Source organism: Argentina silus (assembly GCF_951799395.1).
Source record: "Argentina silus genome assembly, chromosome: 6".
NCBI lineage: Eukaryota > Metazoa > Chordata > Actinopteri > Argentiniformes > Argentinidae > Argentina > Argentina silus.
In genome coordinates, this window is record NC_139660.1 from 5,325,269 (window position 1) to 5,352,073 (window position 26,805).

General features: G+C 39.8%; 5 protein-coding genes across 7 annotated transcripts in view; 1 reads left to right on the forward strand and 4 right to left on the reverse strand.

Moving 5' to 3' along the window:
• Positions 1-2,612, reverse strand: part of hsd11b1la (hydroxysteroid (11-beta) dehydrogenase 1-like a) — a 5,275-nt gene extending 2,663 nt beyond the window's left edge. The window contains exons 1-2 of the mRNA XM_083671748.1: positions 2,352-2,612; positions 196-326 (exon numbers count right to left, since the gene is read on the reverse strand). Coding sequence (XP_083527874.1) covers positions 196-326; positions 2,352-2,433 — 213 coding nt within the window. The 5' untranslated portion in view covers positions 2,434-2,612. The remainder of the gene's footprint in view (positions 1-195; positions 327-2,351) is intronic.
• Positions 2,613-2,960: 348 nt separating this feature from the next.
• On the forward strand, positions 2,961-4,568 carry micos13 (mitochondrial contact site and cristae organizing system subunit 13). Its single transcript, XM_083671297.1, has 4 exons — positions 2,961-3,117; positions 3,406-3,562; positions 3,685-3,736; positions 3,907-4,568. Exons 1-4 carry the CDS (start codon positions 3,089-3,091, stop codon positions 4,002-4,004), a joined length of 336 nt encoding a protein of 111 aa, XP_083527423.1. The 5' UTR covers positions 2,961-3,088; the 3' UTR covers positions 4,005-4,568.
• Positions 4,569-4,801: 233 nt separating this feature from the next.
• LOC310805563 (spindlin-1-like) lies at positions 4,802-11,448 on the reverse strand. Of its 3 annotated transcripts, none has more exons than XM_083671298.1 (5): positions 11,366-11,448; positions 10,572-10,613; positions 9,433-9,680; positions 8,543-8,776; positions 4,802-7,830 (listed from the first exon to the last, which is right to left on the reverse strand). In XM_083671298.1, exons 2-5 carry the CDS (start codon positions 10,589-10,591, stop codon positions 7,625-7,627), a joined length of 708 nt encoding a protein of 235 aa, XP_083527424.1. In that variant the 5' UTR covers positions 10,592-10,613; positions 11,366-11,448; the 3' UTR covers positions 4,802-7,624. The 3 variants fall into 3 exon arrangements, with proteins under 3 accessions (XP_083527424.1, XP_083527425.1, XP_083527426.1); XM_083671299.1 differs by having other exon boundaries at positions 10,572-10,610; positions 11,366-11,403; XM_083671300.1 differs by lacking the exon at positions 10,572-10,613 and having other exon boundaries at positions 11,366-11,423.
• Positions 11,449-11,808: 360 nt separating this feature from the next.
• On the reverse strand, positions 11,809-14,063 carry LOC310806236 (complement factor D-like). The gene is made up of 5 exons (XM_083672279.1): positions 13,997-14,063; positions 13,591-13,744; positions 13,247-13,376; positions 12,709-12,963; positions 11,809-12,208 (listed from the first exon to the last, which is right to left on the reverse strand). The coding sequence occupies exons 1-5, from the start codon at positions 14,034-14,036 to the stop codon at positions 12,056-12,058; spliced, it is 732 nt and encodes a 243-aa protein (XP_083528405.1). The 5' UTR covers positions 14,037-14,063; the 3' UTR covers positions 11,809-12,055.
• Positions 14,064-18,779: 4,716 nt separating this feature from the next.
• Positions 18,780-24,245, reverse strand: LOC310805751 (uncharacterized protein). Its single transcript, XM_083671552.1, has 10 exons — positions 24,160-24,245; positions 23,674-23,824; positions 23,389-23,530; positions 22,721-22,987; positions 22,426-22,579; positions 20,478-20,630; positions 20,229-20,379; positions 19,933-20,068; positions 19,465-19,734; positions 18,780-19,168 (listed from the first exon to the last, which is right to left on the reverse strand). Exons 1-10 carry the CDS (start codon positions 24,218-24,220, stop codon positions 19,007-19,009), a joined length of 1,647 nt encoding a protein of 548 aa, XP_083527678.1. The 5' UTR covers positions 24,221-24,245; the 3' UTR covers positions 18,780-19,006.
• Between the last annotated feature and the right edge of the window lie 2,560 nt (positions 24,246-26,805).

The following is a 26,805-nucleotide window of genomic DNA, read 5'->3' on the forward strand; positions in this document are numbered from 1 at the left end:
ATCATACAGTCTGTCATCATTATATCAGTTATCTTTTAAAAACGTAATTGAAATTGTTAAAAAAAAGAAGTATTTATAAAACACTTATAAAACAGGGCTTAGAGGGAAAACTAGTAGCTCTTTAGGTATAACTGTATAACGATTGATTGTGGATGATGACATCAGAACACAACCCCTCATTGCAAGGTCACTGACCTGCCGTAGAACGTTCTCCCTCCTGGCTGTGATGACCACCTGAGCACCCATGCGGGAGTAGTGATAGGCCATTTGTTCACCTATACCCGTACTGGCACCTGTTATCAGGACCCTGGCACCTTTTAGAGACTCTGGTGGAAACCATACATATTAGAAGTCATTCATTTTGTGAAGAAAATAGTACGTTTCATTGGTTATTACTGGGAGAAATGCATCGACAGTAGTAGTTGAAACATGATGGACAGAATACTGGTATTCTCCTAGAATGATATGAATCGTTATTTTCGAGGTATCTGAATATGACTCATATATCCTATAATACATTATCTATACATGTACAATGGCAAAAAAAATAATTCATATAGGCTACCTAGCCTACTTTATAGACTGATGGACAAAGGCTTGTTAGAATGTAATGCAACCAACAAATGCAATGCTTTCACTTTGTGAATGAGGATTACCTTTATACTCCAGAAACTGTTAAATGTGCATTGATAACAGTCATTCAGAGAAAATAACTACAGCTAGCTCCACGTCACCCCATTCAATATTTCACTTCCCACTTACACTGTCTCATTACACAGACTCATCCAACTGCAATAATACAGCTAGAGCATATCTTCATATCTCTATCTACTGTATGTGTATTGCTCTGTTTGAATGGAAGCATAGCTCAATGACCCAGTTAAGTTAGAAACTTGCACAGCTCAATAAACCAGTTAAACCAGAAGATTTGATTTGAATGTTGCACTGAATATGTGTGCAGAGGTTCATCCACTTTATCAAGATACCATACTGTACAAGATACCATACTGTACAAGATACCATACTGATACCATACTGTGCATAATATACACAACCTACTGAGTGTGTGAAACATACACTCACTTAACACTTTATTAGGAACACCTGTACACCTTCTCTTGGTGGAGGTAGTGGAATGGTTTGAGGAATGTTTTCTTGGCACACCTTTGGCCTGTTAATACCAATCAATCACCACAGCCACAGCCTATTTGGGTATTGTTGCTGACCATGTGCATCCCTTCATGGCCACAATTTACCCATCTTCTAATGGCTACTTACCGCATGATAATGCACCATGTAACAAAGCAAAAGTCTCAAACTGGTTTCATGAACATGACAATGAGTTCAGTGTTCTTCAGTGGCCTTCCCAGTCACCAGATCTGAATCCAATAGAACACCTTTGGGATGTGGTAGAACGAGAGATTCACAGCTTGAAAGTGCACCTGAAAAATCTTGTGGAATCAACGCCACGTTGAGAATTGAGGCTGTTTTGAGAGCAAAGGGAGGCCCTACCCAGTATTGGTATAATGTTGGTAATAAAGTGCAGGTGAGTGTATATTATCTTAGCATTCTAATCTCCTATAATGCTTATCTCCTTACAGCAGATACTGTCTCACCTAGTAAAGATGTTTTACACCAGTCTTGGTTGATAAGGGACATTTAAAGGGAAACAATCATTCATACAATTATGTAACATATAATTACAATTATGTAACATATAATTACAATTATGTAACATATAATATAATATGTAGCCTATCATAAAATACTGTCACTTGAACTTGAATAATGCAAAACATTTCAACAAATGCTTATACTAGTTAACCTCACTGCGAAAAGGGCACCTGATGAATTGAATCAGTTAATGTCTTCCTTATGATTTGAGGATCATATGATCCTAATGCAGTAATCCTCTTGTAAGATCACGGTCACAAGAGACAGCCCTGTCAGGCAACTGATAAACAATTTGACACACAATGATACCAGGCTGCAAAATCGAGAGCAGTCACACTTTTTATTTTTTTATTTTTTTTTACAATAAATAATAAACCTCCCCACTAGGATTGTACACCTGTTTTCCACTAGGATGTACCATAGAATAAATAATAATTCCACTGAAATATGTTTCTGTCAAGACCTGCCTTCCTTTAGCATTGTTGATCAATGACATCAGAGAGTGGTTTACTAACAGCCATGCAACATTGTTGCTACATTGCATTCTCCTTAGGATCCTGGTCTGTCAATATGTATTATCTCAGCAATATTTGTTCTTTGACAATACAAGGAAAAGGAAACTCATGACACATGATCACAAACAGCGTAGGATACATTCATAACATATATACTCTTACCTGCATCAAATCTGGGTGAACTCCATAAGACACCAAAGAAAACAGCTATACCAACTATAACGAGTTTAGACAAAACCCTCATCTTCTGACTTCAGTAGTCAATGGATTCATGCAGCTAAACGTATTTTCTAATGAAGCAACATATACATATATAAATAAATACTATTTCCAGCTCTAGTTCTGGGCTGAACCAGTTCTGGACAAACTAGTCTTCAACTAGGCTACATATCAACCTTCAGCAGCCTACTTGCAGCAATTGCAATCTGCATTCATAAACAGTTGTGAAATGTAATTACTGTGAGCATGAAGCAACGATCGGGATGTGGTGTGGTGGGATGAGGTGGTGGGGTGGGGTGGGGTGGGGTGTGCGGAGCCAGGGTTAAATTGATAGGATTGTCACACACAATTATACATACTTTGTATCACATTAAGAAAAGAAAAAAAACTCTCATCATCACACGTCTACAGTCACAACCTACGCTTTAATAAAGGATCATCAATCATGGAAACTATACATTGAAAATAAAAAATAATTGTCTGTGGTTTTCTTGCGAATCAGCTGCTCTCTGTCTTCAAATATAACTTTATTGACACTCCCTTACGGTGACAGGATTGCCCTTCAATGTAGCTACCTAGCTCGTTGTCAAGCTTGTTTCATTTCATGCTGGCTGAAAAGCTAATTTCAAGAAATCATACACAGGATATTTGTGTTATACATTTGATTAGATTGGGACATTATGGCTGCCAAGCTTTTGCCGGTTCTTAAGTAAGTGTTCTCTTTCATGCTTTTCCAAAAGCATTAGCTAGCTAACTAGCTGTCAAGCCAATGAGAACAGGTTGACATTTAGGTAGCCTGCTTAGCGAGCTAGCTAGTCAAGTAAACTATGATGTTGGCTTGAATTTTGACGTTATACTTCGTAAAATGTTGTCAGATGTGGCAGATGTTTCGAATGTGTATTTGATATACAGTTGACATAATAATAGCATAGTGTTTCACCCTGTGCATGGTTTTTAATTGATGTAATCTCACTGTCCTAACCCTTGTCTTTTACAGATTGGCCACAAAGGTGACCATTGCAGGAGGTGCCCTGTATGTTGCCTACGACTCAGGACTATTAGGAGGGAGTGAACAGGGCTCAGAGGTCCTGGGGAAGGCTAAAGCTGCTATTCCCCCTGCTGTGGATGAATGGATGAAGTATTTTGGTCTGGAGGTAACGATGTTATCTATTAATTATAGAATGATTTCCCTGTGATGCAATATAGTGTAATCCACTGCCAATTGTGTTGTGTGAGAGGGTTTATCACTAAACTATATATGTTCTGTCTATTTCAGCTCCCAGCTATGCCTAAGTTTGCATTCGCCCCAGTCGAATCATGGAACTCTGGTAAGAACCTGATCAACAGCTGGTTTATGGAGAAAGGAGAAATATATTTCATTAAAAACATTTTTTTTAAAGTTTTTTTTTTTTTTGTCCTCTCAATTAAATTACAGGGTATAGCCTGTGTTCTATTGTAATGGGGCAGTTTCTTTAATATCTGTCTCATTTCATTTCAGGGGTGCAGCAATCAATATCCGCTCTCTCTGTGGCCCCTACAAGAGTGTGTGAATACACCACCAATGGCATGCAGTACCTAAAAGATCTCACCAAATGAAAACTTGACATCTTAGAACTACCAGATTGAAGAATCTACTCTTGTTTTGGATGGGTCTCAGCAATCACAATCGCAATCAAAACTTTCAGATGGACACGGCCAGTTCCAGTATTTTATATCCCCACTACACTGAGGGAAAAAAAGGAATGCCCTCCTTAAAAGTCACTTGCTTGATTTGAATGCATTGTAATTGAAATAGGACATGTACGATAACCTCTAAAGAATTAGGCCTAATGTTGATGTTGTTGAGCAAAACTGCTGTAACCAAAAATGTTTTTTCAGTTGTGTTGAAAGTTATTTTGATTACCCTACAGTCGGCTTTAGGCTACCTTTCAAAATAACCCCCACCATGGACATGTTTAGCTGTGTCATGTGTTTTGTGTGTACAAATTGTTAATTTAACAATTTTTATTTCTCAAAACCACTAATATATTGTGCATGTTCTGGCTTTGACCCCAGTCATTATACCATCCGTCTCCCATGTTTTATACAGCAAGAATGTCTATTATTTTGTATATATTTAATTTCACCATTTATGAGTGTAAAATAAACCTATTAAACATGTCAGATGTTTGGTATGATTTGTTTTCTTATGAGCTGAATATTTGGATGAAATTAATTGCTTTGTTACTTATGTTAGTTGTATACATTAACTTAAATATAAAAATATACACTACACTGTACGCCTCAACATCCTCTGACCCCTGTGCTTGCATTGTTGTCAATTACAACTCTTCATAATCCACCTGTTCTGAATGTACATGTAGTTCATTAAATAAAAATGCAGAGGAAAGAAATGTGCAAAAAAAACTTTATTACTCATGACAGAATAATGACACAAGTAGTTGGTGCTTGAATGCTACAACTCCAGACCTGGGAGGAGTAAACCATGACAGATGAAAGGTAACAGAAGAGTGCACACAATCTTTAGGAATTCATTCTACTATACATAGAAACACACCACAGCACAACTGGTGGTGATTGAAGTACCAAAGATAGCACTGACAATTAGTTTTTTTTTCTTTCTTTACAGTCACATTTTCTGAATAAACATTTTTAAATTAAGGTAAAAGTGGGCAGCAATAATAGTCACAATTCTGCCAGAGATTTCTCCTCCTCTGCAACTGTCATAATGAACCAAAAAGCCTGAATGCCTTCAAGACTGCATTCAAGTGGAGCATGCAATCTGATAGTAAATAGTATCAACGTTACAGTATGTACACCACAGTCCAATGCACTGTGTAACTAAGGAATACACTGAATGCCCTGGAGCTGTGAGAGTGAGAGGAGACAGATTCTGGACTGGAGTTTGGAATGACCTGGCTGGGATAAAATGATTCCAACGTCTGTACAGTGTGATTAAAAGTACTGTACATGTTTAGTTATTACCAGTTAGGGACCAGAGCCAGGAAAATGTTCAATGCTGTTTTTTTCTGAACTTCACTGTGATATTTCCAGATGAACTATCTATTCGTATTTAAATTTTTTGAGTTGTTTTCTTCTTGTCAACAAAGACAGTTTTGTATGGCAGTAACTACGTGTCTGTGTCATTGAGTGTGTTGCATCACACAACACAGATTGACTTAAAAGCATAAATTTCAATGAAGTATTTACAAAAAAATGCACGTAATCACAACAGCGTACATTACAATACACTACACAAAAATTACAGATTAAATACTGTATGTGTTATCACTGTTTTATAACTGTGTTACAACTGTTTTCTTTTCTCCATGCGTTTGATTTAGCATCTATGTCTTTGCTGCAATATACCACTCCTTCTTACACAAAAAAAAGCATGTTGGGGGAAAAAAGGCAAAATGGACCACATCAGCAGCATACATTGACTGTATATGTGTAATTTAAAGTGCACCCTACAATATCAACCATGAATGAGACTAATCACTGGTCATGAATGTTATATTGGTAAAAGTATGCTTATACTGCATTAACTCCAAAACATTGCACAAATCCTCAAATCCTCTAATATAAACTGACAATAGCAAATAACCCTTGAAACGCATGAATTGACACATTTTTCTTAATACTGACCCAATAGTGGCCAACTACAAGGAATTGTGAACAGTTAGCAACAGTATGGCAACATTATAAGCCTGAAGGCACTTTTATGATGCTCGGGGGCTTGTTTGTATTTGACTCAAGATATGAATTTATCGCCCTGCCTCTGTTCTACTAGCCTGGGACCGGACATGATTTTGCTCCATTTCACTTTGTTCTGGAATGAAGCAGTGAAAAGGAACACAATTGTATCTGGCTCCAGGCCTCTGTTATACTCACGTCACTGTGATAATCCTACAGTCTGATGGTGTCGGAATGCTGAGCATGGTTGATATTCATTAGACTTGTTTTTGAAGAGTGCTCTCCTCTCGAAAGTTTCTCACTGTGATCTTTTTAAGCAGTTGTCAATTTTCAGATGAGGATACTGCATGTTCAAAACAGAGATGGGTCCGTCAGTATACCTGCTAGGCCTGTAAATCAATCAATACTGTGGGTGATGTATTTATTCTTAGGCCAGTGCAACCCAGGGACACAAGTCCTATTATAGTGCTGTGGCTTCATTAAGGAATGATTGTCAATGAATTTACACATTAATAAATAAACACAGCTGCACATACCGTAAACAAATACAGATTTTGATGTTGATGATTTCAGGGGCACCATCATAGATTACTGCATTTCACTTTGAAAAGCTTTGGAACATTTCACTGGACCTAACAGTTTAAACTACTCTATGAATTATTCATCTATACTGTACATCATGCTATTCTGTCATTCAAAGACCAAATACAAATGGCTATTAAGGGCAGCTATGTTATAAATGTGTCATTCAGCCTGCTTTTAATAAAAGCTAAGTGAGTTTCAGTATGTGGGAGAAAACAAGAGTTTGGGCCAATACCATTTCTGATCAGTCAAAAGAGGAAGCGAATAACAATTCCAATTCAAAAAGTACAAACTCCTCATTGAAAAATAATGGATTGCAATTTTGAAAAATCCCCTGAATTGACTGAACTGAAATGGAATTGGAAACAATAACATTATATGTCTATAGTTGTTGGACAAGTGCACTCCTGAACTGTCCTAGATGTGACTCTACCTTGCAGCACAAGAACCAAATGGGGTTACCAAAAAATAAGTGTTTCCCCTAGGCTATTGTTCAGGCAGGGCGCTAATTAGGGCTGAATTAGAGCAACATCCAGGCACCAAAAGTGTCAATTGAAACCAGGTAGAAGCCAAACTCTTTCAGGTGGAGGGGGGGGGTGGGGGGTGGGGACCGGCCCATCTGTACAATGGTAGAGGAAACACAGCAAAGAAGTGAAGAGGGTTAAAGAGGTCCTTTCACATGTACAGTAGTTTCCCACCCTCCTCCTAGTGGTCTAGCATAGCATTGCTACAGTTCTGCTGTGCTGTGCGGACCACACATACAGGACAAGAGATTGCACTTTCTGAATGATAAAGCATATCTGTTAAACCCTCCAGGGCCTTGAGAGAGAGAGAGAGAGAGAGATAGAGAGAGAGAGAGAGAGAGAGAGAGAGAGAGAGAGAAATGAGAAGTATAAACGTTGGAGTAAGCGATGGAGTGAGTTTAAAAAGGGGTCCTTCTAGGTGGTCTTGACCAGGTCGTAGACGTGGATGTGAAAGTCATCGTCGTATTTGATGTAGTAGACAGAGGGCTTGGCGGGGACTTGGTAGATCACCAGGCCTGTTCTCTTGACACCTTTGTCAGTAACATACTCAACCTGCTTCCCCACTAGGCTCTCCGTCTCCTCGCCGGGCTTCCGGTCGGCTGGGAGCAAGTGCTTATTTTCTGGAGAGAAGGAAGAGGACGGAGAGGATGAATAACTTCAGTAGCCATATCACGCATTATTTATCTTTTATCAACACTCTTGTATATTATATTCATATATACTAGAAACATTCATAATGTATCTAAGTAACAACAGCGGATAAGTAATATATATATATATACAATATAATATGCCATTTAGCTGACACTTTTATCCAAAGCGACTTACATTGCAGAGTGCATACATTTCAGCATATATGGTCCCAGCGGGAATCGAACCCACAACCTAAGCGTTGTTAGCGCCATGCTCTACCAACTGAGCCACAGAGGACCACATAAGTACCAGTGTTATATAAGGCTCAATACACTATGGCCAAGACTAACAATGAAACTACACAGCTGCACACGTGCGCCAGCGACATAGCGAGAGAGACAAAATGTGTTAACGCTCCCATTCTATCTGTAATTCCAGCCACATCACTCCCGTGTGACTGCAAGCACCTGTTTTCCCCTGCGTCTCAAATAGAAACAGGGTCTATTTGAGACGCTACGTGCCAGTGCAGGGCTGGTGTAAGGGGACGTTTTCTAGACGCAGATTCAGCCAAATCCTGGACTAAATCACACAATGCAGACGCTACGTTGAAGATGTTTTTTTTTTTTTTAAACCTAGGGATAGACTCAATCAGTGTCCAGAGAAAGCGGCCACTGAGAATGATGGTGTTGATTACTGTACCTGCTTCAGGCAAGATCCTCAGGTCCCCGTCAGCATAGTCATCCCACAGCTGGTACATGTACAGCACTGGGTCCTTCTCATAGGTGATGTAATACCAGTTAGTCATTATAGGAGCCCTGGAGAGGACCATGCCTCTCCACTCATTCTTCTCGCCATCTTCTTTCTCAAAAAGGTGCTCCACCGCTTTGCCCACCAGCTCCTCTGCCCCATGAGGAACCTTGATCTTGTTGTTGACTGTAGCGGACAGACACAGAATCAGAATTCAGAATCAGAATTATTTTCAATTTTTTTATTTGGCCAAGTATATTTTCACATACAGGAAATTAACTTGGTGAGGTTGGTGCGTGGGACATAAAAAACCCCAAAACAATATACAAGCAAATATTAACAAAAAATGTACAAATAGCAAAATATTAACAAAATAGCAATAACACATTTACAAAATAGAACAATAAAACAATACATGTTGTAGGCTGTGCGAGGCTAAGTGGCAATGGGGCTAGACGCTGTGAAATGGGTATGGGGCATGTACACTATAAATTAGAATAATTTAAAATAATTATAAATTACACTGTCAGTGCATTGTGTGTGTGTGTGTGTGTGTGTGGTAGGGTGGTAAGGGGTTGAAGGCAGAGACAAAAGGGAGGCTTTATAATACTATAGTCAGGGATGACCCAATCCATACTGTGCAGGCTTGAATATTTCCATTTTCATTTTCCTCTCAAGCACTGTTTCAGCAAATATGGTGGATGCATAACCAGGCCAACCCAGTATAGTTCAGCTCAGTTCTAGCCTACGGTGTAAATTATGCTAAGGTGAACTCATGTATCTTAATAGTCCAGAGTTACTTTCTTGTCAACAAGAAGGGAACCAGTCACAACAATACTCACCAACTTTCTCCGTGAGGACCTGTAGGTTGGACACCCTTTCATCCTTGAACAGCTCGATGCCGTAGACGCAGTCGAAGCCGTCGTACTTGACCATGAAGAGTGAGGGGTTGACACTGAGGCGGTCCAGAACAGTGCCCTTCCATTTGCTCTGGTTGCCCTTCTCCCTCCAGTTGTGCTGGATCCGGACGCCCAGGATACAGTTGGGGTCAGGGGTCACTGTGTCACTTAGCTCCCCACTACTCCGCTTCCTGGGAAGTGATGTCACAATAAAACAGGTTAACACTCATACAGTACACCATCACTCTTCAGCAATGTTTTACAACGAAGAGAGAGAGAGAGAGAGAGAGAGAGTGTTTCTATACTATCTATATAATAATTTAATTTTAAAAACAAGCATAACAAACAACAATATGTATTTGCTGTAAGTCGCTTTGGATAAAGGCGTCTGCTAAATGGCGTAAATGTAAGTATTATTGCAGCCTATATTCATTGTTCTGTATTAGACTTACGTGTTTGTTTACCAAGGTTTTACGATGACAGTAGTGAACTATAATGTTGTTTACCAAGGTTTCACAATGACAGTAGTGAACTATAATGTTGTTTACCAAGGTTTCACAATGACAGTAGTGAACTATAATGTTGTTTACCAAGGTTTCACAATGACAGTAGTGAACTATAATGTTGTTTACCAAGGTTTCACAATGACAGTAGTGAACTATAATGTTGTTTACCAAGGTTTTACGATGACAGTAGTGAACTATAATGTTGTTTACCAAGGTTTTACGATGACAGTAGTGAACTATAATGTTGTTTACCAAGGTTTCACAATGACAGTAGTGAACTAGAATGACAGCCGTTAGGCCTACTCTACTGGAAATTACACCCACAGAATCCTGTGATCAGTATCAGGGATTAATAACAGTGAAATGTGGTACGCTTGCTTCCACCACCAGATCATGACTCTCATAATGCCAGCGAGGAGGAGGAGTGGTTGCAAGGAACTTGAACCCAATTTCAGGCTGCTGTCATTCACACACCAAGAGCATGAACACCACCAACTGCACTGAGGTAAATATAAAATGTGTATGCACATGTGATGATGACAGAATCATACATACAGGGTACATGTTTCCACATACCTGCCCCTCTTCTTGGACATACCTCCAGAAATTCAAATACTGCTGAGGGATTTAAAAGAGGGAAAATGCTCATTTGTTAGGAGAGAGAGAGAGAGAGAAACAGCCATTTTTAGAAAGAGAGAAAGACACTGTGCTGTACACTGAGACTGACAACCAGAGCAGCCAATGGCTTAGCATGACTGAATAACTTCCTGGTTATTTCCTTGTATGCATTACACATCCAACCATGGAGGTCACTGGCTGTAATACACATTATTTCAAAAGGAAGAAAAACGCTGCGGTTTTTACAGCCAACCACATTTCATTATTTAGAATATGTCAATAATTCTGAATATTCAAACCATAGACAACTGGCAATAATCAGGATCACCCAACAATCTATATAGAGTCAGACTGTACTACTTCATAGCAATAATGCTCTGGCTTGGTATTGAACTTCAAGATACAGTACGTCAGCCACCACCGCTGTATCAGACAAACATGCACAGTAGCCTACAGTAGCCTATTTGATTTCGTCGCAATGATTGTAACAACTGCAATAACTGTAACGTAAGCTTTGATAGGCCTACTGTATTGAATCATCAAACAGTTAGATGGATCATTCCCTGCCGTTGAGACACAGACAATACGCGCCACAAGCACTGTTTGATCGTAATAGGTTATCAATAATTCTTGCCTTTATCAACTCCACAATGCTCTTATTCGGTACACAAATGCAAACATTGGTTTACATGTTCGCGGGAAAGCACCTATAAGTAGATGGCCTATATTATTTTCCACAATTATCAAATTACCTGTACACGAATTTCATGCCAGAATTATTCGATTCTTCCTGCAGAGAAGTGCTCACTACCGCCCATGCAAACCTCGCGAAACCTATGGAAAATGGGAGGATACGTCCATGGGAGAAAAAACTACAGCCCCCATGAACCCTTGGTAGTAATGACCGTAGACAGTGAGGTGAATCTGAGCGCAATGAACAATGGGAATTGGTGTCGTTATGATGACCTCAAGTTTCATTCACTGAGTAGGGACAGAACCAGTCATTCCAGAGCAAAGGTAACCCCATAGGCTAGTGGCAAATTGAACTGTGCCACTGTCTCGTGTTGAAACTGTAATTAGGTGATCCAACCACACATAGGCGAGCTGAGTCAAGAGAGACTACACATTGGCTTATTGTGATTACATGGACCTGCAGTAAAATCAAATCTCCCAGAATGAGACACAGAAACTGGTATTAACCATCAGATTTAATATGAATTCTTACAAATTTGGAACAAGCAATAGCAGATTGTAAGATTGTAAAACCCCCTTAAGGAAAGGTCTCAGCTTTGCTAAGCCTTATGTGGTAAGCCAGATCTAAAATAAATCATAATGAATCATAATGAATGAGTCTCAGAGCACAGATCACAGGTACAGTTTATGTAAATTGAACAGTGATGGCCTTTGGAAATAGCATATGCACAAAACTCTGATTAATTGCTCTAATTGCGACTTAAAACTTCTTGAATCCATGCAGAGTAGGAGGCCACACGTGTGTACACATCAGGTGTAGCAGGATTGGCGCATCTCCTTCCAGAGAAGGACACGATTCCTGCTGACTGGCCATTACACACCAATGGACCGCCTGAATCCCCCTGCAACAGAAAACACAGTGCATCAGCTCACTGTTCTTTTTGATGGGGGGAAAAAACGATTTGTTGTACATTGTAATGTAAAGAGAATATGCAGTAATAGCCTATGCTATAAATGTAGTGTCATGTAGTAATATAGCCTAAAGTTGTATTTAGTAGTATTACAAAGATTCAAGATTCAAAGTGTTTATTATCATATGCACAGTAGAAAACATGTTTCACTGTACAACAAAATTCTTGCTTTGCTGTCCGCAGAATGCCAACCAATGTAAAATATACAATACTAAAGAATATACAATATATACTAAACAAATGTACAAGACAGCAGTCATTCAGCCCATGGTCACATGCACTGTATAGTCACTGTATAGTGGTGAACCAGGGTCCAGGGGCAAATCGAATGTTGAAATAAAGACCCCCCACCCCCACCCCCACCCCCCTTCCCCCAATTTCACCACTAACTGTAGTATAATTCCGTGTTACAGCCTACGGTTGTAGCCTACCGAGCAGAAGCCTTGGAAAGCGTTGGGGCCGGTTGCGCACACCATGCGATTGGAGATGGGGATGTTTCCCCACCGGTTGCGACACTCCGTGCGAGTGATTACGGTGGCGTTGACCTCCTGCAGCGTGTCTGGGAGGGCACCGAAGTCATTTATCAACCCCCAGCCTGCGGTGGTGCACTGGCTGCCCCCAGACACCCGCTCTGACAACAGAGGGATCAGCTGGACCGCAGTGGACAGGTTGGCCCTCCTACTCAGCTAGTAAGAATCAACATACAGAACAATATATTAGGGTTTGAATTTTACATTGGTTTGAACTCTTATTGAGGGGCCCTGTTTTGTTATGTGGGGTCTGGCCCCCCTGTAATTCCAACCATGCATTACATCATATGTCTTTCAATTACTACGATGTAACTACAGTGTAATCTTGGCAAATGTGGTCTTAGTAGTTGTGCATTATATAATAGGTAGGCAGCCTATGTTATTTAATGCATTAACCCATGGGGTGTTTTTCATGGAACATTAGGCTGGAGTCACTTACCTTGAGAAGCTGGATGTCGTTCTCGAGTTCACTGAACGCGGGGTGTGGAATGTATCGAGCGATAGAAAATCGCTGTTGCGCAGCTTCATCCTCTTCTAATGAGTGAGCCCCAAGAACCACCGTGTATCGCCTGAAAACAAACATAATGGAAGAGTTTACAGAGGGAAATACTATTAGTGTAATTACTCTGAGGGACGGTTTCCCGGACCTTGATTAAGCCTTAGTCCTAATCCTAGACTTTGAAGTGTTTTCAATGAATAATCCCCATTAAAAGTGTAATTTTCTCTAGGATTAGGCTTAATCTGTATCTGGGAAACTGCCCCATAGTCACAGGGAAGTCTCACCCATCACAGTGTGCAGCTGTCATCACAAAGTCCTCTCTCACCAGTACTCCTCCACAGATGTGCTGCCCTCGGGTTTGTAAGGAGGCCATATAGGGCCGTGAGTTGCGAGCTGCCTCTCTGCCACCAACGATACCCACCTTGTATCCATCAATGCCTTTGAACATAGTATAGGAAGAATGTCACACACAGCTTTACCCTATAGCCAAGCATTGCCATTAGAATCAGAGCATAGTCTATAAACTACTATAGCCTATACAAACTGTAGCCTACATTTTATATTGAGTTCTATAATTGCTGCCAAATACAACATAGAGCTTATGCGTGGTAGAGAAGTGCTTTTATCAGTGCAGTGACTAGTGATGGCAGTTAGTAAATTATAATTGAATTAATTTGAAGGAATCCTTACCATTCAGAGCAATGAGCAGCACCACTAAGCGGATTGCCATGGTGGTTGGTCAAATGGCACAAGGTACCTCTTGGTTATAAATGAACAGAGGGAGGGTGTTAACATTCTCCACATATGGCGATGTTTCCCAATATTGTTTTTCTCATTGTTGCCACATAAACATTGGTTACAATATAGCCATTGTGGCACTGTGGTGTTAAGTGTTGCTTGAAATATTCTTTGATGTAAGATAGTTGCAATATTACAACATTTTGGCGCCATTGTGTAGGGCTGTGTTGGGGTATCGATGTACAGTGCCATTCAAAAGTTTGGACACACCTTCTCATTCAATGGTTTTTCTTTATTTTTTTTAAAATTATTTTCGACATTGTAGATTAATATTGAAGACATCAAAACTATGAAGGAACACATATGGAATTATGTAGTAAACAAAAAAGTGTTAAACAAACCAGAATATGGTTTATATTTTAGATTCTTCACAGTAGCCACCTTTTGCTTTGATGACAGCTTTGCACACTCTTGGCAAGGTGTGTCCAAACGTTTGACTGGTACTGTACCTGGAACCTTGAAGTTTTATCTACAACAATAGAATACACACCAGATCAGAAAACAACAAATCTGAAAATTGTGACAAGAAAACAAAGCTTTAAGTATTTATTTTGTGGTGGATTGTGGGTGGTTTCTGCGCTGCGCTGAGAAATATAGTTCCCAAAACTACAAACGTTGTCAAGGGAACGTGATACACAAATCTACTGCAGTGTAGGAATATCTTAATAGGTGATTTAACCGTGACATTATTATTATTAAATCACGGCTTTGAACACCTCTCGGCCAATCACGATGCTTATTTTATCAACCCGTATAATACACTATTAAGGAACTATAAACCCCTTGCTCCACAGTTTGGCCTGCCATGGTACCTATTTCTCCTCAACTGTATCCTACCTAACTGTTTGACTTCTTGAAACATGGCACGTAGCTTACTACACAACCGGCCAACTTTATCAATCAGTGTGCCAACTTGATCAACGTTAATACTGGCCTTGGTTGCAGCTTCACGGAGGTTCCATGTTTGTGGTGTCAGAGGGGACACTTGTGAAATTAGAGGCTGCCACAAGCAGTTATGAAATTGCTGGGAAACCGAAGAGAGTTATTCTGTGTGTTATAACAGTGTAACATTATTTGCTAAACAGTACAGTAGCAAACAGTAACATATTTTTCTTGTTTAAATTTGAATAGCCTGCAAGATGTTCTACTGTACGGGGTAACAAACATTACATGCCACCTGTGCTATACTTTGACCTTTTCACAAGAACGATTTCACCCATTTTAGTTTTTAAACTCATGTTTATTTTCCTTAGAATGCAAGATAAGGCACTAGAGGGGCAATCTGGAATTAGTTTGTACATTTTTGGACTTTTAAATGATGAATGTGATTTATAGCCATTGATTCTTGAAGACTTTGACTGAGAAATGCCTCATGACCTTAGTTGAACATCTTTCCCATCAGAAACCATGCACAAACTTTATTAAGAGTATAAAATACATAGCAAGTTGGTATTTTTCACAGATAAAGCATATTATGTCTTAGTATCTCAATATGTATTACACTTTTTGGTTTGATAAACCTGTCGTTTTCTCAGCAAGATCAACAGTATAAGACCGTTACCATGTGTAGCAATGGGCTGCTGTCATCACAAAGTTCTCAGACACGAGGAACCCCCCACATTGGTGTGCCTCGTTCTCCTGCACAGAGACCATGTAGGGTTTGGAGTGTGGTTTGGCCTCTTTTCCATTCACTACTATGGAGATTTACCCAAATTAAAGTCAAAGAAGCAACTTTGGGCTATGGTTACTGTTCAATGACTGAATTCTCTATATTGCTTATGTAACAAAGAGGTCTCATTAATAATGTTCAAACTGTATTAAATTTCAGCATGCAAACTTTTAATAAAATGTGAAGAGACACTGTTTTATAATACTGAATTATAATGAGGCCTGTGGTATCATTAAGGTCATACAGTATTTCAGAGCAGGAAATCTATCAATGATGCTTTTACTGCAGATAGAGAAGATGCATTTAAAATACTAACATATTGTTGCTCAACAGAATATACAGTAGATCCCTAGAAAGCACAAGTCTTTCCTCAGAGTGTGATCAGAAGTGTGGAGCGTCTTTATAAACCCTTCTTCTCACACCAAACCGAAGACACCACCACATTCACCTAGTCACTAGAAGATCAGCACTATAACTGGTGGTGGAGAGGGAGTGGTCTTCTTAGAGTGAACCCCCTATGCTCTGTCTAGATCTGTGTCAGATCAAGGAGATGCACTTTATTGTTCATGCAATTGTGTTAAGAGTTGATTAACAAGACAGATTAATCCCAGGGCCTTATAGACAGTTCCATACAGCTTCACTTTTCATTTGGCTACCTTGCGTGATTATTTATACCATGCTTCTGTTGAATTAGTCTAACTGTAGTTTATGGAGCTGTATAGTTACAGTGGCACAGTGTAGTCCAGGCAATCGTAATCATAAGTGAAAGCTTTAGAATTGGTTTCCCTTGCTATTGATTTGGAGACTTTTCTAATATGTCGTCTTTGATGGTGAGATCTTTGATGGTCTTGTGTTCTTTTTATGGTTTGATTAAATGTAAATGAGATGTTCACACCATGTCTTAGTTTTTCTCACCACTCAGACTCAGATATACAGACCACAGTGAACATCACTTAGAGCTCGGAACAGGGGCTGTGGTGAGGTTTGGTTTCTCAACATTGTGTCGCCTTTATGAAACTAAAGCTATGTTGTCTTGACCACATTTCCATGTGCATGTGTTGACAATGGCATTTACATTTACATTTGCATTTTTGACATTTAACAGATGCCTTTATCCAAAGCAACTTACAGCAAGTGCATTTACACAAGTAAGTGAATCATCTTCCCTCAGTCATCATAAAAACATTTAAAACAATAAAATCAAATCTATGCTAGGACTAGGCATTGGCAGTCACAATGCTAGAAGAAGAAAGGATTACTTTTTTATTTTTTATTTTTATTATTTACAGTAGGGGTAGTGGGGGGTGAAGAGGTCTTCAGGAGGGACAGTCAAGATGTAGCCTGAAGAGATGTGTCTTTTGTCTACGGCAGAAGATGGGTAGTGACTCTGCAGTCCTGACAGCAGTGGGAAGCTTGTTCCACCACTAAGGTGATGATAATGGCAATGCTAAGAAGCATTATGATGAGACAATATATTCTACTTGTGGGAACAAACATAACAAATCACCCAAACATTGTGCAATACTTACAATCTTTTCATAAAATATGAAGAGACACTGTTTTATAATATTGAATGCTTTATAATGAGGCCATTAAAGCCATATTTCAGAGCAGGAAATCTATCAATGATGCTTCTACTGCAGATAGAGAAAATGCATTTAAAATGCTAACATATTATTGCTAAACAGAATATACAGTAGATATACAGTACCAGTCAAAAGTTTGGACACACCTTGCCAAGAGTGTGCAAAGCTGTCATCAAAGCAAAAGGTGGCTACTTTGAAGAATCTAAAATATAAAACATATTCTGGTTTGTTTAACACTCTTTTGTTTACTACATAATTAATATGTTCCTTCATCGTTTTGATGTCTTTAATATTAATCTACAATGTAGAAAATAATAAAAAATCAAGAAAAACCATTGAATGAGAAGGTGTGTCCAAACTTTTGACTGGTACTGTACTTCGCTTCGGATAAAAGCGTCTGCTAATTGGGGGAAGAAAAAAAAAACAGACCTATGTCACCACCACATTTCTGTCATAGTAAAATCAATTATTATTCTATCACTTAGACTATATATGAAAATGTGATGCTATATGATATTAAATAGACTTATGGAACAGTACATGCCTTTGCAATGAATGATAACCTCCTCACCTTTTAATTCTGAAAAAATACGTTTACACTTAGCTTGTGCAAAAACTGGTGCACGGCCACTGGGAAAATGAGACAGGTGTTTTTGCTGAGGTATTAAGCGTGTGGCCATAGTTTATAAAACCTCTAGTTGTTCATGGTTAGGTATGCGGTGGATAAGAAGTTTCCAAATGAGGTTAAAGACAGCATCAACCTAGTTAGGTTTGTCTAGATGAGAGACAGACATCTCAGGCAACTGTAAGTAGGTCTACTGTCTACATGCACTTTAAAAGTGTTCGACCATCTGTATCATGGGAGGCTGGTGGAGGTAGAAATCGTAGGACAGGCTCATTGTAATACATGCAACCTGTGTTTGATACCATTCCTCATTTCGTTCCATGCATTACGTTGAGCCCGTCCTCCGATTTCTACTTCCACCAGCCTCCACTGGTCTGTATGGTGACCTGGTGATTGAATGAGGATTACAATAAGGTGAAAGTCACTAATAGCCTCTCAAATGACAAGTCTCTAAGATCAGATTTTAACTTTTGTAATGAGCCATCTTTGATGGTCTAGTGTTTCCTTTCATGGTGAGATGTTCACAGCATGATACACTCAGAAGTACAGACCACAGTCAACATGAGCCTGGAACAAAGGCTGTGGTGAGGTTTGGTTTCTCAGAGCTTCTCGTCTTGACCACATGTTTCCATGTACAAGCATTTATTGATAATGGCATTGATAAGAAGAATTATGATTAGACAAGATTAGACAACATTGTTTGAGGGCAACAAACATTAAATGCCCCCCAAACTTGGTGAAATATTTCACCAAGTCATACTTCACCAACCTCATCACGAGAAGAATTTCACCCACTTTTGTTATTAAGCACGTTTATTTTCCTTACAATGCAAGATAGTGCTTGCGGCCTACATATTGTTGCATACATTGTTTCAACATAACTTTTTCCCAATACAAAGATATTTAACAGCAGACTAAATTACTGTATGTGTACAGTATGTGTCAGTAAAACCTAAAAGCACATTTTAGCTGCAGACAGAACCCTGGAAAAACAAATGACAATCATTCAGTCATTAATAATCCTAACATGATTTCTTTTTCAGGACCTTTTTAATCCAGGGTAAGAACTTTGAAATCTGAGTGTAAACATTGGGTATGTTTGGATAGTCACAGTTGTTGCGCATGTTGAACGAGACAATGCCCACTGCCACTCCACTGCATACCAGAGGACCCCCAGAATCGCCCTGTAAGAGATTCAAACAGTGAACAGTAAATCAGCCATAAAATATTACCCAATCACATTCATTAGGGTAAACGCCAGATAAACGCCTACTTCATCTGGACTATAAAACACTTTCAACATTATTTATTGAAAGTGTGAGAGAATCTTAATTGAATATGGCTTTTAATCCAGGACTAGTCTGTCCGAGAAACTAACGCTATATGGTTTAGATGTATGATTCAACATCATGCTAGTTTTCCAACGACATTGTCTCCCCCTGCCCCCCCCCCCAGAAGACAGCAAGTACTATGAACAAACCTGACATGCGCCATTCTTGGTCCCATATCCACCTGCACAGATGACATTGGCAGGAAGTTGCAGATTGACATGTTGTGACCATTGCTTCTTACAGACGTTCAGGTCAATGGCAGCCACACCCACCACTCTGAGGTCATCCTCAGTTCTACCGCCTGTTGTATTCAGCCCCCAACCAGCCACAACACACTTTGTGTTCGCTTTGAAGACCTTGTCCCGGGTTGGGATTGCCACTTTTGTCACCGATTTGCTTAATTTAGCTTTCCGAGACAGCTGGAACACACATTTAAAATTGAGAAATCATTAGTAGGTCAAAGATAAGCAAAAGCTAGGACCACTTTCTACTTGCTGTGGGATTTATTTATTTTTTATTTTTTATTTTGTAACTTTTTTATCACTTGCTACATTTGTATGCATATAATATGAATTGTGTTGAATCAGATTCAGTAGATAGATATATTATCTCTATACCTTCAGAAGCATGATGTCATTGCCATTCTTGGCTTCTTTATATGACTCGTGTTTGCATTTACGCTGCACGTTGTGTCTCACAGCTTTCCCCAAGCCTTTCTTTATGTTGTGGGTACCAAGAATCACACTCATATTGCTAAAAGAAAAAGAGGAGTAAATCAATTCGTGGTTCTTAGTCTGACGGGTTTTAAGGAAGCTCTAGCATTAAGAATTTCAGTTGACACTGATGTACTGTAAGCACATTTTATGCAAACGTTATTGTCTTAGGCCATTGAAGAAGAGCAGACATGGGTCACCTGTAGTTGCAGTGTGCGGCCGTAAGCACAAAGTCCTCACTGATCAGGAATCCTCCACATTTATGTTTCCCATCGTTCTGCACAGACGCCATGAACTTCAGCTCATTTCTCCCAGCTATTTTCCCATTGATGATTTGGCTTCCAAATGCAACTGTATAACAACATGTACATCAACCAGTAAGAACCAAACAACATTACTAGATATAATTCATTTGTGTCCATAGTCCTACAATCTAGAGAAGGACTTACCAGTGTGACCTAGGTGGCCCAGAACAACAGCAAGCAGAATGTTGCGCACGGTATGCCTGTTCATCATGCTTGGAAGATTTGTCAAACATACTACTTGGTTTACCTGCATACGCTCCTTTATATATACACCAGACAGGGGGCTGGCGATCATAGCTGTAGTTAGAAATGTGGTTTTCAGGTCTCATACATCATCATGTGCCTGTGTGGTCACTTTCTGTGGGAAACTAGGTCTCTGCATTTAACTCTTGGCCCAATCACATCGATTATAGCTGAGTTGATGTGGCATCCTGCTGCAATATCACCTTATTTTTTAGCAATTGTCCCTAATTGTTAGGCCTATGCTGATAGGTCCTATATACAGTATTTTGTGTTGTGGATATGTATATATATATAGATATAGATAGATAGATAGATAGATAGATAGATAGATAGATAGATAGATAGATAGACAGATAGATAGATAGATAGATATAGATAGATAGATAGACAGACAGACAGATAGATAGATAGATAGATAGATAGATAGATAGATAGGTAGATAGATAGATAGATAGATAGATAGATAGATAGATAGATAGATAGATAGATAGATAGATAGATATAGATAGATAGATAGATAGATAGATAGATAGATAGACAGACAGACAGACAGACAGATAGATAGATAGATAGATAGATAGATAGATAGATAGACAGATAGATAGATAGATAGATAGATAGATAGATAGATAGATAGATAGATAGATAGATAGATATAGATAGAAAGATATATTAGGTTTTGTCTTTATTTCTGATATTTATTATTATTTCTGATATTTCAGCCTCGTAATGGTTTCTCTGACTTTCATTGATGTCTCTTTGGTCCTCATGTTCACAGACACCAATAGCAGACTCCAAAGGCAAACACAAAGCGTAGAATCAATACTAGACATTGAGCGTTCTCTTATGACTGCACAAATGATGTGACGGGACACATCTAACAAACCAGAAACACCAGTCAAGTGTCACTTTCGGGTACCCTGAAATAGGGGGACTATGCATAAAAAGTGTTGTAATTTCTGAATGGTGAAATTGATATGTACACAAATGCCATCAAATAAAAACTGAGAATCTCTACTTTACCCTCACAGTAATTGTTTGATTTAAAATCCAAACTTTTGGGGTGTAGAGCCAAAAGAAGAAAAAATGCTTCACTGTCCCATTGCTTACGCAGGGCACTGTAGATTGTGTAGTGATGACTGATTTGGAGACGGCTGTAATAAGTGATCGTTGATGGTGAGATCTGTGATGTTTTTTCATTCTGTCCCACAGCATGACTCAGTCTTTCTCACCACTCACATATACAGACCATATATAAACTTACAGCCAGTAACAGAGGCTGTGTTGAGGTTTGGTTTCTCAGCATTGTGCCGCGTTCATGGGACCACACCTACGTTGTTGTCATGACCACATGTTTGCATGTGCAAGTGTTTGTTGATGAAGACGATGATAAGCACATGATTAGGCAAGAACAACCTGTGTAAAGACGCGTGTGAGTGGCTGACCAGGATAGCGTGGTCTTCGTATGTATCTGTAGCCCACGTCTGCCGTGTAGATAGATAGGATGGGAAATGACTTGAGGCCGACTCACACAAGTGTACACGCACGCACACACACAGACACACGCACACACACACACGCACACACACACACACACGCACGCACACACACACACACACACACATGTGCACACAAGCAGACATGCACACACACACATGCGCACACACACACACACACACGTGCACACACACACACACGTGCACACACACACAAGTGCACACAAGCAGACATGCACACACGCGCATGCACACACACACACACACACACACACACACACACACATACACACACACACACTTATTGAAAGCATTTGAAAAGTTAGGTTTATTAATCACTCAATTGGTGCCTTATTTGCGTCCCATGATGCCTTTGATCCAGACAAGACACTTTGCGACATTGGTGTAGACGTTGGGTGCCTCTGGTTGGTCGCAGTTCCCCTTTTTGTGGAAGGACGCAACACCCACCGCTGTCCCCTTACACACCAAAGGGCTGCCTGAATCTCCCTGCAGTGAATGACGGAAAGACGTAGAAATAAATATATCACTACACCATAATACTGTTCACAAGTTACTCTCCACTTGCAGAGCATGTCATTTCTTAAATGTATTCTAAAGGAGGATGAGCAGATTACAGTAGGTCTGTACCTTACAAATGCCTCTGTTGTCAGCCTTATTACCACCAGTACATATCGTAGAGGGGGGTAAATCCTTAGGCGACTTCCAGAATTTTAGGCAGGTGTTTCTGTCCACAACGGTGACATTGGCCTCCAGAAGGCGAGCGCTTGCAGGGCCCTTGGTGGTGGTGGCTCCCCAACCTGCCACGTTGCACACTGACTTGGCCTTGATGTCCTTGTCTTTCTTCGGGAGAAGGATCGGCTTCACATCCTGGCTTTTTGGGATGGCTTTCTCCAGCTGGATTTCGAGGACATGACTGTGGTTAGATTCTAGAGTATGCAATGCATTATTGAATACGCTGATATGGAAATGACATACAACACATTGTAATAACACAATATTCAAGTCCTCTGTGGCTCAGTTGGTAGAGCATGGCGCTAACAACGCTTAGGTTGGGGGTTTGATTCCCACTATGGCCATGTATACTGAATGTATGCACTCACTGCAATGTAAGTCGCTTTGGACAAAAGCGTCAGCTAAATTATTATCATGGATATGAAATGATGCTTATTAGAGTTCACACATTTTATACTGTATATACATTTTGTATTGTGTTTGATTAGATCTACGGCCTTTCAGAGTTTATTGTAAGTAATGTCTGCACTTAAATACTTCCCAGATCATATACTAGCCTGTACCTGCAACAGCATGATGTCGTTTTTGTGCGTCTTGGGCTCGTAACCAGGGTGGATGTGGTAATATTTCACATTAATCCTGTGAGCACTGCTTTCCTGTCTTGTAAGGTCGTGAGCACCCACCACAACTGTCAGCTTCACACCCCTGAGGAGTACAAAACAAAACAATCGTTTTTCTGTTTGTTTTTTTTCTCAGATAACCCTCAAATTACTTGTCCTTAGTAGCTCAAGATCTGGTTTGATAAACCTGTCATTTTCTCAGCACAATCAATAGCATGAGACCGTTACCATGTGTAGCAATGGGCTGCTGTCATCACAAAGTTCTCAGACACGAGGAACCCCCCACATTGGTGTGCCTCTTTCGCCTGCACAGAGACCATGTAGGGTTTGGAGTGTGGTTTGGCCTCTTTTCCGTTCACTATGCCAGAGTCCTGGTGGGCTGGAAGAGACACAGGGAGATTTACCCAAATTAAAGTCAAATAAGCAACTTTGGGCTACACAGTTCAAGGAACTGGAAAATACTGGAATTAATTATCTTATTAGTTATTGAAAGTCAGTTGTTGCAACCCTGGAGTCATGTTACATTTTAAAGCTGGGAACCATCACAATATCAATACTGAAGATACATTTAAAAAGATATTTACAGAACAAGAATCCTTTAGATAATAGAATAGAGATCCTAAGAGAGTATTCAAAAGTAAGAAGATCAACTTAACCCCTTTCTTCTCTCCAACCCAAGAGTGAGTGGAGGTCAAAGGTCATGTTAGGCCTTACCAGTGAGCCCCAGAGCGGGCAGGAGAGTGACCAGCAGTAGCAGAAGAGTTGCAGCGGCCATGTTGTCTGAGAGACTGTCTGACTGAATGTCGTCCTCAAAATGGCAAGATTAGAAGTGCTCATTGTCTTTATGAACACCTCACAGGATGCACATTTCTAGCAACACAGCGCTCAATCAAAGTGTGAACTTTCAGTTCATCTTTTCACACCTTTAGCAAGCCACCTGCAGGCACTGGAAGAACAGTGTGATCAAGAAAATCATGTTTTTATTTCTTATCTAGTTGTGATCTTATATTAATAAACTTACTTTCTAAGACGTAACAATCTTAATTATGCAGATATCTTTAGGTTTCAGACTAATTTGATCAATACTTGTTCAGATGGCCCAAGGTTTAATCACTTCTCATCACTGTCATAACTTTTTAAAGGCATTGTAATTCAGAGGATGTAAATATGCATGATGTGATCTTTTTTAAACAATGTCGGGCTGGTTTCCCGAAAACAGATTAAGCCTTATCCTAGACTAAAATGACATATTCAATGTAGACTGAAAATGTTATTTAGTCCAGGACTATGCTTAATCTGTTGTGTCCGGGAAACTGTCCCGTAAACTGTCCTGTAAAGTTTGCCTGAAGTGCCAAAGGGCTTGTTTTAAAAATCAAAATGCAAAAACTGCTCAAAATTGATCCTTTCAAACACGCTCACAATGTGTTTATGTGAATACAGTGCTGTAGTATATCCAGCAGAGGGGGCCAGACAGTCATACATAGCTAAACTGACACGTACACTCACCGGCCACTTTATTAGGTACACCTGTTCAACTGCTCGTTAACGCAAATATTGTTGCTGACCATGTCCATCCCTTTATGACCACAGTGTACCCATCTTCTGATGGCAGGATAACGTGCCATGTCACAAAGCTCAAATAATCTCAAACCGGTTTCTTGAACATGACAATGAGTTCACTGTACTCCAATCAGTCACCAGATCTTAATCCAATAGAGCACCGTTGGGATGTGGTGGAACGGGAGATTCGCATCATGGATGTGCAGCCGACAAATCTGCAGCAATGATGCTATCGTGTCAATACGGATCAGAATCTCTGAGGAATGTTTCCAGCACCTTGTTGAATCTGTGCCACAAAGAATTAAGGCAGTTCTGAAGGCAAAAGGGGGTCCAACCCGGTACTAGCAAGGTGTACCTAATAAAGTGGCCGGTGAGTGTATAGCGATGCGGTCTTTCAACCATGAGATGGTGCAGCTTCCCCAGCATAGAGAGAAGACCTTCTCAGACAACACTGAGTCCTACTGGCCTAACGGTCTACTGAACCGTGTGTGTGTGTGTGTGTGTGTGTGTGTGTGTGTGTGTGTGTGTGTGTGTGTGTGTGTGTGTGTGTGTGTGTGTGTGTGTGTGTGTGTGTGTGTGTGTGTGTGTGTGTGTGTGTTTGTGTGTGTGTCTATAATGGATATTTGATTCATACATCTGTACAAAGGTCAAACTAGGGGTCAAGCTGGGGTTATGAATCATGGGCACGACACCCAACAAGACCTAAGAATGGGTATCTGGCTGGGAGCTTTTTTTACAGAGTAAAAGGATGGGATAAAATATTGTATTTTAGAATGTTATTGAATATGCTAGTAACGTATTCCCCTAATTGAGAATGGTTGACAACAGGATTGTATTTAATGACTTGAAAAAATGTTCTTCTCACCACATTTCAGCAAAGCCGTTTTCTCCAAATGAAAGTCATGTATGACTTCATAAACCATCATATATGTGTTCCTGCTGTTTGTTGAACATACTGTAGCAGGTGTGCCTGTTTCTGTTTAGGCGAGAGAATGCAGAGACGGCATAACCCACAGCCTTCTGGCTGTCACCCAACCAACATTGTATTTCCCTTTTTCAAACCACATGAAGCCAATCTGAACACACTGATAGAAAAAAATAAAATAAAAGAGAAATGGCTTGTTTTCTCCACAGTGGGAACGCTGTATGAGTAGCGTATGTACTGTATAACCATCACATAAGCTCTAGATGTCTCCTGACATAATGTTTACGGAAGATGCATTTGAAACATATGAGGATTATTTGAATCTGATACCTAATTGGACAGCCAATAGGAGGAGCCATCTATCTTTTTTAGACTGATCTCGTTTCGAGCATCATCATCATCATCATCATCATCATCATACTCAGCATGTATTATTTACGAATGGATGCTCAAATACAAATACAAATACAATATTCTAACGTACCCAAACCATGCACAACATATTGTTCTTGTTATTCTTCAGTATATTCTTACATATATGGAACTGTATTGTGCTCAGTATAGCCTCTAAAACAGTATATGGTGCATTGAAAAACATCCACATCTGACAGAATTGAGTTTTTTCCACATTTTTCCACATTTTGGATTGCACCAATTTTCAATGAAGAAATGAAAGCAAAACATTTTCAACACATCTCCAGTATCATCTATTCAGTTGCGTGCTATCTGACAACAAGTGTCAGAACCCCCTCGTCATGCGTCCAGAAAGCATTTCCTAACTACTTTAGCCGCCTTTTGTGCTTGGCGGCAGTGGAAGTTAACATAATAAGTACTACTTGAGAAGTGGGGCCAGAGAGGGTGGGAAATGAGGTGCA